The sequence below is a fragment of the Orycteropus afer genome, unplaced genomic scaffold (genome assembly GCF_000298275.1).
Source record: "Orycteropus afer afer isolate SDZICR_OR568_19922 unplaced genomic scaffold, OryAfe1.0 scaffold00198, whole genome shotgun sequence".
Classification (NCBI taxonomy): domain Eukaryota; kingdom Metazoa; phylum Chordata; class Mammalia; order Tubulidentata; family Orycteropodidae; genus Orycteropus; species Orycteropus afer.
The window spans coordinates 5,481,268-5,494,560 of NW_006921785.1; the positions used below are offsets into that span (position 1 = coordinate 5,481,268).

The 13,293-nt window shown below is 44.5% G+C and overlaps 1 protein-coding gene across 1 annotated transcript in view; it reads right to left on the reverse strand.

The window, feature by feature from the left end:
* XXYLT1 (xyloside xylosyltransferase 1) overlaps positions 1-13,293 on the reverse strand; it is a 379,814-nt gene that overhangs the window by 167,120 nt on the left and 199,401 nt on the right. The window contains exon 3 of the mRNA XM_007948012.1: positions 8,166-8,298. Coding sequence (XP_007946203.1) covers positions 8,166-8,298 — 133 coding nt within the window. The remainder of the gene's footprint in view (positions 1-8,165; positions 8,299-13,293) is intronic.

Sequence of the window (13,293 nt, forward strand, 5' to 3'; positions counted from 1 at the left end):
CCTCACAATCCTTGCTATACTTGAGTCCATCATTGTAGCCACTGTGTCAATCCATCCCATTGAGAGCCTTTCCCTTTTTTGTTGACTCTCCACTTTACCAAACATGACATCCTTCTCCAGGGATCAGTCCCTTCTGACAACATGACCAAAGTAGGTGAGACAAAGTCTGGCCATTCTTGCTTCCAAGGAGCATTCTGGCTGTACTTCTTGCAGGACTGTTTTGTTAGTTCTGTCAATCCATAGTACTTTCAGTAATCTTCACCAGCACCACAACTCAAAAGCACCAACTCTTCTTCAGACTTCCTTATTCATTGTCCAGCTTGCACATGCATATGAAGCGATTGAAAATACCATGGCTTGGGTTAGGTGCACCTTAGTCTTCAAAGAGACATCTTTGCTCTTCAGCACTTTAAAGAGGTCTTTTGCAGAAGATTTGCCCAGTGCAATATGTTGTCTGAATTTTTGACTCTGCTGCTTCCATTGGTGTTGATTGTGAAACCAAGTAATATGAAGTCTTTGACAACTTCAATCTTTTCTCCATTTATTGTGATGCTGCTTATTTGTCCAGTTGTGAGGATTTTTGTTTTCTTTATGTTGAGATGTAATCCATACTGCACAGTGAAGTCTATAATCTTCATCAGTAAGTGCTTCAAGTCATCTTCACTTTCAGCAAGCATGTCATCTGCATATCTCAGGTTGTTAGTGAGTCTTCCTCTAATCCTGATGCTGTATTCCTCTTCACATAGCCTAGCTTCTTGGATTATTTGCTCAGAATACAGAGTGAATAAGTATAGTGAAAAGATACAACCTTGGTGCACAGCCTTCCTGATTTTAAACCATACAGTATCCCCTTGTTCTGTTCGAATGACTGCCTCTTGGTCTATGTACAGGCTCCTCATGGGTACAATTAAGTGTTCTGGAATTCCCATGCTTCTCAATGTTATCCACAATTTGTTATGATCCACACAACTGAATGCCTTTGCAAAGTCAATAAAACACAGGTAAACGTCTTTCTGTCATTCTTTGCCATCAGCCAAGATCCATCTGACATCAGCAATGATATCCCACATTCCACATCCTCTTCTGAATCCATATTGCATTTCTGGAAGTTCTTTGTCAATATACTGCTGCAACCATTTTGACCATAAATTACACTGGTGATCAGGGCTAGAGCTGCGAGCTGGAACCCAGAAGCAGACTGAACAATCAGAAGTCCACCTTCTGTGGGGTAACAGACATGGAAACACCCCATGTATGGGGAAAGCTGAAGCCAGGCTCAGGTATGAAACCAGGGAATGGGATGCTGTCTCTGACTGATAGTCTGGCTCTTGCCTCTTGCCTCCTATCTTCTTTCCTTCCTCCTCTGCAGCCACTTACTGTAATCTTTTTATATGCATACCTTCCTCCCATCTTTGATCTCCTGGTTTCCAACAGAGTGTATTAAAATTTCCCTCCCTATAATACTGTCTTGTTCTCCCTGTAATACTGTTTCTGGTTTGTAAATACCTTTGATCGTCTAAGGTGTATGTAACAGTATATAAACCGGTCTGGATGGATACTAAAGCTGTGATGGTGATTTCCTCAGGGAAAGGAGCTGGGAAATAAAGTATCCAACCTTCTCATCTTCCATAATGGGAGGCAAGAAATTCCTCCAACAAAGCAAGAAGGCCTAAATACTGAGAAGCCAAAAAATTTGCACTAATTATGCTAAGTTAGTAGGAACCCCAATTTTACATATAAGGAAACTGAGGCTCAGAGGTTAAGTGACTTTCCTAGGGTTACAGAACTAAAAAGTGGCAGGGCTGGAAGTCTAGATAAAATGGCCATCACCACCATCACTACCCAGTGCTGCTCTGTGCCAGGCAATATAAACAGATTGTCAAATTTAATCTTCCCATCAGCTCTGCCAGATACAATGTTAACACCTCTATTTCTCAGCTAAAGAAACTGAAGCTCAGAGAAGTCCAGACACTTGTACAAGGTCACACAGCTACTAAGGGGCAGAAGAGGGTGTCAATCCACATCCTTTTCTCCCACCTCTGTGCTTCTCCTTATTTCCTCTCTATCCTCCCCGAGAGCCTGACTTGGTTCTAGGAGCGGCAAAAGGTAGCCTGCAGATAAGCTGGAATTTTTCATTCCAAGCAGCTGGAAAGAGGCTTGGCTGGCACATAAAAAATCCAAGTGACCTAAGAAGGTGAAAGAGTGGATACTATTAAAATACCACAAAAGCAAATTCCTGCCCAGTGGCCTGTTATCAGCAGCTGACAGGATTACCCTGCTGTTTCCCCCACATGGTGGGTCTGGGCTCAAACCAGCACACAGCTGGCCCCTGGAGCCAAGACAGAATCAAAAGGGAAGTGCACTACCCCCACCAACAAAGCCCTTATTCAGCAGCACCTCAGGAGGCCGACTCTGTGACAAAGTGACCAAAACCAAAGACTGCAATGCCAGTTCCTCAACACACACACACACACACACACACACACGCACACGCACACGCACACGCACACGCACACATGCTTTCATTCACTCACTCACTCACATTCATCTGATCCAGGCTCAACCGGAACTTGTTGCTTTTGAATTGATTCTGACTCATGGAGATCTCATATGTGTCAGAGTAGAACTGTGGTCCAGAGTTTTCAATGGCTTTTGTTTTTTTTTTTTTGGTCTTCTGAGGCACCTCTGAGTGGACTTGAACTACCAGCCTTTTGGAACAGCCAAGCACGTTAAGCACGTTCACCACTTGTACCACCCAGGGACTCAATGACCTCCCTAGCACCTGCAGGGTGATGAATCTCAGGCCTGGTGTCTCCTGAAAGCTTTGAGGGCTGTCTCCCATCCCTCCCTCTCTCACTCCTGTTTCCCTCACAAGCTTCACTTCTGTGTACTCTTTGTTCATGTTCATGTGAGGAACATATGGAAAAACCAGATACTCATTTTGCCAAAATGAAAGATTTTTAAATCTTGGGCAGGGATAGGGTTGCCAGATTCAGCAAAATAAATAAATACACAAACAAAAACAGGTCCCTCAGTTAAATTTAAACTTCAGATAAACAGCAAATAATTGTTTAGTATAAGTATATAAAACCAGACCAGAACCAAAATTACTGCCATTGAATCAATTCTAACTCATAGCAACCCTGTAGGACAGAGCAGAACTGCCCCATAGGGTTTCCAAGGCTATAAATCTTTATGGAAGCAGATCGCCTCATCTTTCTTCTATGGAACAGCTGGTAGGTTCAAACTAACAACCTTCTGGTTAGCAGCCAAATGCCTTAACCACTGCTCTACCAGAGTTTCTTACTATAAGTATATACTATGCAATATTTGGAACATACTTAAACAGGTTAAAGTGTTAGCTGCTAACCCAAAGGTTGGTTAGCTGCTCCACAGAAGAAAGATGAGGCAGGCTGCTTCGGTAAAGATTAGAGCCTTGGAAACCCTCTGGGACAGTTCTACTCTGTTCTATAGGGTTGCTGGGAGTCAGAATCGACTGGCTAGTAATGGGTTTGATTTGGTTTGGGGATACTATAGGGGGAGGGGTAGAGCAGTTGGTGTCTAGAAGAACAAATCATTTGGAAAAAAACAACACAAAAAGGAATTATGAAGATTTAGGGAGGGAGTGAGGAAAGGCTCTCTCACACAAAAAACTTTCATGGACATTATTTCATTTGAGTTTTCCAGTAATTCTATGCAGTAAGTATATGGATCCCCACTTACAGGTAAAGAAACTGTGGGTCAGAGAATACAGTGACTTGTAATGGGTCACAAGGATTATCTGTGGAAGGCCAGGATCGTATTCCAGACTTCCGAGTACAACCTGAGTGCTGCTTTACCTGCTGATACACCTCTGTAATATTTACAGGCTATACCTGAAAAAATTTTCAAAATTTTCCTTTTACTTTTCCAATATACTCATAAGGAAACAAATTCAAAATGGTGCCCTGGATTAACACATGATTGCAAAATACAGTTGTCTATTTATAAAAGTCATTCCATTTACAAAGAAGGCACTAGACCCTTCACTCCTTTCGACCCACTTGTCCCAAGTAAACAAGTCATTAATGAGGACCTGTCCAGAGGTCTAGTTCCCTGAGGGAGAGGAATAGAGAAGGTCGAGGAAGGAAGGGTAAGGCTCCACTAGGGATGACAATTGACCCACAATTTCCATATGAAAAAGGTCATGTGACTCAAACATGATCCAAACAAGGACCCAAGAGGTAAAAGTTCTTCTACCACTATTGTCACATCCTGTGATTTCTGCATCATTCTACAGAAATCACAGCCGGTTCAGTGGTTGTTTGGGTGGGGGTGGGGGGAATTCCAAAATAAAACTGTTTGTCAAATGTGGAGTGAGGAATTCATTCTCCGCCAACCCCCCTCCAAGCAGCTCACATTCATGGCACACAATAGAGGGGAAATAGCCATAAAAATGACTTAATATGTGCCCTTTTGAAGTGAAGGAACTGTCAGACCAGTGATTATAAAAAAAAAAAAAATGCAGCTGGGGAGATTCAAATTTATTCCTGTTTAGTGAACTTCCAGATCAAAATGCACTCAGTTAACCAGTCAAGTTTTGCTTGTGTGCTGCTGTTGCTTTTTCTTTTCCTTTCTTCTCATAGATGCCATTAAAGAAAAAAAAAAAAAAAAACACTTGCCCATCTCATCTTTCTAAGCAAGGAAGACCTGGCAGCCGGGTTCCACAAGATGCTCTATCAAGAGGGTAGGTGCTCAGGGTGGGGGTTCCCTACTCTATACTGGCCCCAGACCAAGTCCAAGGAGAAAAGGGATGAGGGCTTGCTCAAGAGAAGGACTCAGCTCTGTGGGCACTGATGGAGAACCTGTTCTCACTTCCCTTCTATCTCCACCCTCTTTCTTCTCAACCCACCTCTGCTTCCTTCCTTAGGTGCAGACTCCAAAGATGCAGGGAACTTAATAACACCAGGCGTTCAGGCCACTGGAGTCTTCAATCTTCTTAGAAAAGGCAAAAAAGCCACACTCCTGTTCTCTGCCTGGCCCCTGTCAGCACCAAGCCATTCCCAGCCCCAGCAGGAAACTGCAAATATTAAAAGGCAATTACCCAGAGCCAGTAGGGCACATATTAGTGCAGGGCCTTCATTTACAGACTTAATTATCAGAGGCCTTTAGAAACATTTCAGCTGGGAGGAGGAGGGCGGGCATGCACGTGTAAAGGGGTTTGAATCTCTGTTGATGCTGAGTGTTCATACCCTGCAAACAGGGCCCTTTGGGGACTCTACTAGCAACTCTGCAGGAGCTCTGGTAGCGTAATGCCTAAGGCATTTGCCTGCTAACCAGAAGGCTGGCAGTTCAGAGCCACCAGCCACTCCTTGTCAGGAAGATTGGGGAATTAATTTCCAATCAACTTCCATAGAGATACCACCTTGGAAACCCAAGAAAGGGTCGCAATGAGTCAGTAACGACTCAATGGCAGTGAGTTTGATTTGGTTTGGGCAACTCTGCAGCACAAGCAGCATCTTTCTCATAGCACATAATGGTAATTGAAGATCAGAAGGTGAGAAAAACACTTGATTTCATTTGGAATTTAAAATCTTTCAGAGATTTATTTTGAGAAGGCCAGACAATTTAATTGAGTCAAATTTCACTATGTATAAAACTCTACAGAAAATATAAATTCCAGCCAATACTGTTTAAAGGAAGTGTGATCAGGTTTCCCAGTTTCCATTTATATTATTCGAAAGATTCCTAACCAGAGCTTGAAGGCCTCAGTACTCTAACTGCATTTAATAATGAGCCTGGTTTAAATATCCCAAGAACACAAACCTTATATAGCGCCATTAGGAGCTCGAGAGCAGACAAGCAGCTTCAGTTTAGAGCAGGGCTTTGAATTGGTTCCTTCTGGTTCCACACCCTGCTGAGAATGTCCATTTCCATCCCAGATACGTTGTTGTTGTTGTTATGTGCCATCAAGTCGGACCTGACTCATAGTGACCCCTCCTTGGGTTTCCAAGGCAGTATCACTACGGAAGTAGATTGCCCCATCTTCCTTCCGAGGAGTGGCTGGTGGGTTTGAACTGCAAGCCTTCTGGTTAACAGTCAAGTGCCTTAGCCACTTCACTACCAGAGCTCCCAGATACACTGACTCTTATACACAAGAAGGGAGCTCTGGTAGCATACTGCCTAAGACACTTGACTGTTAACCAGAAGGCTTGCAGTTCAAACCCACCAGCCACTCCTCGGAAGGAAGATGGGGCAATCTACTTCCGTAGTGTTACTGCCTCGGAAACCCAAGGAGGGGTCGCTATGGGTTGGGTCCGACTCGACGCACATAACAACAACAACAACAACAGGGTTCTTGAACTCCCTTATTCATTCTCAGGTGGGAAACCAAGGGCCCAAGGGTAGTGGCCAAGCTGGGACTCACCACTCTGGGTTGAGTGCCCCTTCTATCACCCCCCTTTGTTAAATCAAGTATCCCAAACCTAACACACACCTTATATGAAGGTGGGGACTGAGGCAGGGAGACTGCTACAAGTTAAAATGGCAGCTGTAGCCCAAACCCCTCCTCCTGGCCCCCTACCTTGGAGTAACAGGCCCTGGTGACTCTGGGGAAACTTGTGAGAGGATTCAGTAAGGCCCCAGGAGTTATCAGCTCATTCAGAGGCCTTGCAGGAATTTCCTGTTATGTGATCTGGGTCTTGCAAATAGCCACCACCAAGCTGTGGCTGTCACCTCTTCTCCTTCCTCTTAGGGGAAATGCATGCTCTTGAGTCACTAGCTGCCTATGCCCTGCAGCTCTCCAAAGACTGGGCCTGGCTCCAAGAATGTCTACAGGGAGCCAGTATTAAGGGTCCATAAGGAGAACAAAGAACAGGCCAGCCCAGAGGACAGTGAAATCTCAGCTCTTTCTGAGCAAACTTGGGCAGCTCTGGCTCTGACCCACAGGAGGAAGAGTCAGCAACAGCCAACTCTAGACACAGGGCCACGGGATCGGGGTTTTTCAAAAATAAAAAAATAAAAAAAGCCAGTAGGGGCTTCTGGCTTTATTTGTTTATTTTTAGTTGTATAACATATATTACATGCAAAAGGATGTAAAGGGTATACAACTACCCAGGTCAAGAAATGCAGCACTGCAGCACTCCAGAGGCACCCCTTACCCTGTGGTCTCTTCCCCACCCTACCCCCCACAGGTAACTGCCAAGCAGGCCTTTGGATCACTATTCCCTTGATTTTCCTTTTAATTTTACTACTAGTATGTACATCCATAAGGATTACAGTTCAGTCTTCCCTATTTATTACCATAGCTACAGTATGCCCGTTTTTGTTGTTGATAGTACTCCACTGGATAAATGCAATACCATTTATTTATCCATTACACTGTCTATGAACATTTAGGTTGTTTTCAGTTTGGGGCTACTAATAAACAATGCTGCAATGAATATTTTTGAGTATGTCTCCTGGTTCACAGGTGCTGGAGTTTCTCTATGTTACACACATAGCAATGAAATGCTACATCATGCAGCATGTGTTTCTTCACCTTGGTCAGGTAATGCCCATTTGTGGTCCAAAGTTGCTGTGCTGCCTTTCTCTTCTTACAATACTACTGAGAAACCCATCTCACACATATAAACGAGGGGGCACTCTCATGACTCTGAGGTCAAGGAAGCGTGGTTTATCATAGCATGGAAGTTAAATCTATATCCTGGTCCTTCCTCTGTAAGACATCACCCAAGATTTTAAAATTCTGAGCTTAACCAGAGCCAACAACCAAAACAAGTAGGCTTTCCAGAAGGAAAATGTCACAAAATCCCAAATAATGAGGTAGCATCCACATTTTAGGACCAGACCCACCTGTCCATACTCTTAACTACAAGCAAAAAATACAAACATGTTCCTAAGATACTAAATGCAAAAAGATTCCAACCAGTCAGTTGCCATTGAGTCAACTCCAACTCATGGTGACCCCATTATGTCGGAGTAGATTCAACGGCTGATTTTTTGGAAGCAGATCATCAGCTTTTTCTTCCAAGATGCTTCTGGGTGAATGCAAATTCCCAACCTTCTGGTTAACAGCTGAGGGAGTTCGCAAAGATATAAATTCATATCTGCCACGTACGGCAGAAGGGAGAGGGTAAGGGATTGAGGAGGGGCCTGCAGCCTGCTCCCCCATAGCTACAACATACCTGTACACTGGCTGCATCTCTCTAGCTATGCCAATGACAGCACCTGGCAGGAAATTGTCAAACTCTTCAAACAACTCCCGGATGTTGGTCTTATACTTTAGGTCTAGGTCCAACTGGATGATCTGCTGGATCTCTGTAGGAAAGAAAAAGACAATAATGAGGCCCAGACACACATCCTCGTAGGCTCAGCCCCGGACAGAAAATGAAATGGAGGGTGTAGAAAGAGCACTGGCCTGTCATTGTTATCACTGAGCGATGCAAAGTTATGGTGACCCATGCTACACATATTGTTCCTTTTAACTGCAGTCACAGATTTTATTTAAAATTAGGTGACCATACATCCCAGTTTATGCCTATTGTACTGGTGTAACAAATGTCAACAGTGTGCTCTTTCATGCTCCAGTTTGGATAACACATGATGACTATTCTACTTAAAACCCAAAGCATTCAGGTGTTTCTACTAAGGAGAAGAGGAAAAAAAAAACAGGAGAGAAGGGGGAAAAAATGTCTTTTTCTTAACCCTTATTATTAGTACATTCTACAAACCCATATATGTGTCAAGATGCTGACTCAGAAATAGCTAAAAGACATCGGACACCACTATATGTTTACTCTATTGTCTAAAATATCACATTGGCCATAATGATTCAGTCTCACAATTACCTGCTTTGCAAGAGCTGTTTGTTTCTGATGCCTCCATATGATTCAGGAGTGAGAGGAAAAGGAGGGGAGCAGATATTAGGCACACAGAGGGAGGCATTGCTTAATTATCAGCTCACCCCTTCACCCAACCACACTGGACTGAGCTCCTATGGTGTCCATGTCAGGAGGGGACACCAAAGACCAGGCTGACTGGGGTCCTGCTCTCAAAGAGAGACAAGAACTAGTGTTGGAACATGAAATGGAAGAGGGGCTATGGGAGCTCCAAAGATGGGGGCATAGAGTTAAATGATGAAGGAAATAGAATAAGAACTTGCTTTTAAGGAGAATGCCTGACCTGGCAGTCAGAAAACATGCATTCAAGTTTCAGTTTTGCTGATAACTAATTCTGTGGCTCTGGGAAGGTGACTTGACTTCCTAGAACCTTAGTTGTTTCATCTGTTAGATGGGGATGATATCCTGTGTCTCACGAGGCTGTAATGCTGGCAAGATGAGACAATACATGGAAATACCCTACAGGGGTAGCTGTACAGTGCTACAGGAATCCAGAGTTTGGAGAGGAGAGAACTCACTAAGGCTTGAAGCAGTGAAGGAAGACTTCATGGGAGAGGGGCACTTGGGCTGGGCCTTGAAGTATGGGCAGGTAGGGAGAGGTGAAGGGCATGGCTGTGCGTCAAAGTAACAACACCCCGACACCTTTGCTCTTTACTGGTCTCTTCCCACCTGGGCAGCCACAGAACATTACAGTTCTCTGAGGACAAGCTGCCCAGGCAAAGGGGAAGCTCTGAGGGCAGGGACCACAGCCCAGGCATTTCAGCCCCCACCTAGTCACAGGGCAGGGTTTAGGATACAGCCAATGCCCAGAAACATTGTGGAATGCAATAGTCAGTCTCTAGTTTATGAAGAAATCACAGCTTATAATTCAAGAAAAACTGATTCATTTATTTGTTGTTTTTTTTTTTTTTTTTCTATTTTCCTTTGTGACGCAGAAACAAAACATCAGTTGACACTCTACATGAGGTTTCTGGAAATTTACTCAACTAAAATTTCCTACAGTAGATAAAAATCCAGCTGCTCAGGCCTGAGGAAAGTGAGAGGGTGCAGAGTGGGCCTTCTTTGACCCATGTGGGGAGGCAGTACAGAGAAATGAGTCTACCCAGGCACATGTGAGCCCTGAGGCCTGCCTGGCTTTTCACAGCCCATCTCTATCATTTACACAATGAGTGAAATGACTGCTTTCTTTCCTACACTGAAAAACAATGACAACGACAACTTAGAAATCAGGAAAGATGGACCCTGGATATTGAGGAAGCCCCTATGGTAACCCTTCCTGGTCTCCTGCAATCATGCTTTAAACTGAGGAACGGAGAACAGACACAGGCCACAGAGCAGAGAACGGATAGTGACCATATGGAAGGACACTGTGTCCCAGGAAAGAAAGTCTAAGAATGAAAGTTGCTGTCATCAAGAAGTCACAATGGGGCCATCTAGGGTCGGTCACGTTGGGCTGGGGAAGCCCCATGGACATACTCCCTTCTTTCTTCCTTTTCTTGATACATCTCCTGTTCCCCAAGCTCCCACATTCAGGGTCTCAAGTAGCTCTTAGCTCAAGGTGGAGCAGAGACCTCACAAGGCAGGGACAAGAAAGCAACACCAACTAAAGCAAAGAAACTGTAATGGCAGGTTCTGTCAAGGAAGGAGGGTGAGGGGCAAGGGCCGTTGGCCTTGAGATGGGGCAGCCTGGGTGGTATAATTAACATGCTTAGCTGCTAACCAAAAGGCTGGAAGTTCTAGTCTACCTAGCAGCACCTTGGAAGAAAGGCCTGGTAATTTACTTCAGAAAAAAATCAGCCATTGAGCACAGTTCTGCTCTGACAAACATGAAATTACCATGATTCAGAGTTGACTCCTTGATGACTGGGTTTTATCATTTTCTTTTTTTTTTTTTGGGGGGGGGGGAGGGCAACCTCCAGGCTGCATGCTGGGAGGTTTGTGACATTGACAGGGCTATGAAAGAAGGAGAGATCTTATCCTCATAGCCCCAGGATACTTTCAATTGTATCCACCATGACCACATAGAAGCATTCTTTTTTAAAAAATGGATTTTAAGCATCCAGCATTGTATAGGCAATAATTTATTTCTAACTGCCCAATGTGTCAAGTTATTCCCATTTTTAGATGAAGAAGCAGAGACTTAGAAAGGTTTAAACCAATAGCTCGAGTCACACAGCAAATAAGTGTTGGAGCTGGGATTAGAACCTTGGTCCACTTAACTTGAAAGCCCAGCAAGCTTTCCCCATTAATCCTGACTCCCCTTCTGGAGGGAGAGGAACTCCAAGGAGGCAGATTTGGGCTCTCCTGCTACTCACACAGGAACTCCAGGAGCCACACAAAGGGTCAAAGATGACAGACAAATAGAATTTGGAGCAGAACAAGAAGCTTGGCCAAATACAAATTTTAAGAGAAGTTCTCTACATGAACATGGTAATTCCACTACAATTAAAGAAACTCCTGAGGCAGACAAAATTGCCAAGATCAGGTTCCTCTTTGATTCTTAGTTTTTTCTCAGGAGGATGCTATCACCTCTCGGAGTAAATTCTAGGCACTCACCTGGGTCTTTGGCATTTCCAAGTCAACAGAAAAGGGATTCATGCTCAAAGCAAGAAGTTTGAGACAAAGGAAAAGAGAAACCAAAAACCAAACTCACTGCCATTGTGTCGGATCCAACTCATAGCGACCCCTCCTTGGGTTTCCAAGGTAGTATCTCTAAAGAAGTAGATTGTCCAACCTTACTTCCAAGGAGTGACTGGTAGGTTTGAACCGCCAGCCTTCTGGTTAGCAGTCAAATGCCTTAGGCAATACGCCACCAAAGCTCCCAAGGAAAAAGGAGGAACATTAATTAAAAACAGAAAATGTGGGGGCAAGGAAGTGGGCAGTCAGCAGTGGAGGTGGGAACAAAGTTTATACACTCATAGCTCTTTATAGGACCTCCCTGCACCTCACACAGCCTTTCAGTAGTCAGTCAGTCATTCCTTCTCCACTGAAAGCCACCATGTGCTGTTTACTCTCTGGTTTTTCTAGGTCATTCAATTCCCACCTATTCTGCAGCAGCAGCCCAAATGCCTCCCTCCCTGCCCTGTGGACCCTGGTCAGAAGTCATGGCTCCCACACCACTGATTGCCACTGATGGCTGCTCCCTGTGTGCCCATGTCACCACCCTTGCCAGAGAGAGAGCACTCACTGAGAACAGGAATGTGCTGGGAAGGCAAAGCTCAGGGACATTGAGAGTGTCCTGCAAAACCCTAGTTCTTTCATTTTGGTAGAGCCCTAAACCAAACAAACCCACTGCCAGGAAGTCAATTCCAGCTCACGGCAATTCCACGTGTTATAGAGTAGAACTGTCCCATAGGGATTCTTTGGCTGTAATCTTTATGGAAGCAGTTTGCCAAGCCTGCTAGTGGATTCAAACCCCCAACCTTTAGGTCAGCAACCAAATGCAAACCACTTGTATCACCCAGGCTCCCTGGTGGGGCCCTCAAACTCACTGCCATCAAGTCGATTCCAACTTATATCAACCCCCTCTGGGTTTCCAAGGTGGTAAATCTTTACATAAGTAGATTGCCCTGTCTTCCTTCCAAAGAGTGGCTGGTAGGTTTGAACCTCCAACCTTCTGGTTAGCAGTCAAATGCCTTAAGTACTGAACCACCAGAGCTCCTTGGTGGGGTCCTAACCTTGACTTAATAAGCTCTGGTAGCATAGTGGCTAAAGCACTTGACTGCTAACCAGAAGGCTGGCGGTTCAAACCCACCAGCCACTCCTCGGAAGGAAGGTTGGGCAATCCTACTTCCGTAGTGATACTGCCTCGGAAACCCAAGGAGGGGTCGCTATGAGTCGGGGCCGACTCGACGGCACATAACAACAACAACAACAAATAAATCTAAGTACCTTCCTTGTCCTTTAGGGAGTACCTGGAGCGAACCAGGAAAGGTTCTAAGACAGGAATTCTTGTCCTAAGATAGGAATTTCAGGTGCTTTAATATTATTTATGATTCCTCGTTGATAAAGCACCTAGCAGAGGTTTAGTAGAAGTGGCTTACACTTCCTTCAAGAGGGACTTCATCAAATGAGGTCACCTGGGTAAGTAAGAGGAAGAGAGGCAGCAGGTGCCATATGAAGCAGCCCCTTGACACCCACGTGCAATGACCGCCTTAGTGATCACTTTCAGGCTGAGGACACACCCTTCCATTCTGGGAGGCCAACAGTCCCCATTGTAGGCTACACTGTCATATGGGCATCTGTCCAGACAGCTATCCTTTTATGTAATTATGAATAAGATGCCAAGTTGTAAATGTCATTGCTGAAAAGAGTAACACGCTGCAGTGTAGTAAATTACTTAGTGTGGCTTTTCTACCCATAAGTCTTTGTAAACTCCAAGGTGGGAATTGCTATTAGCAACTGAGGAGATCCT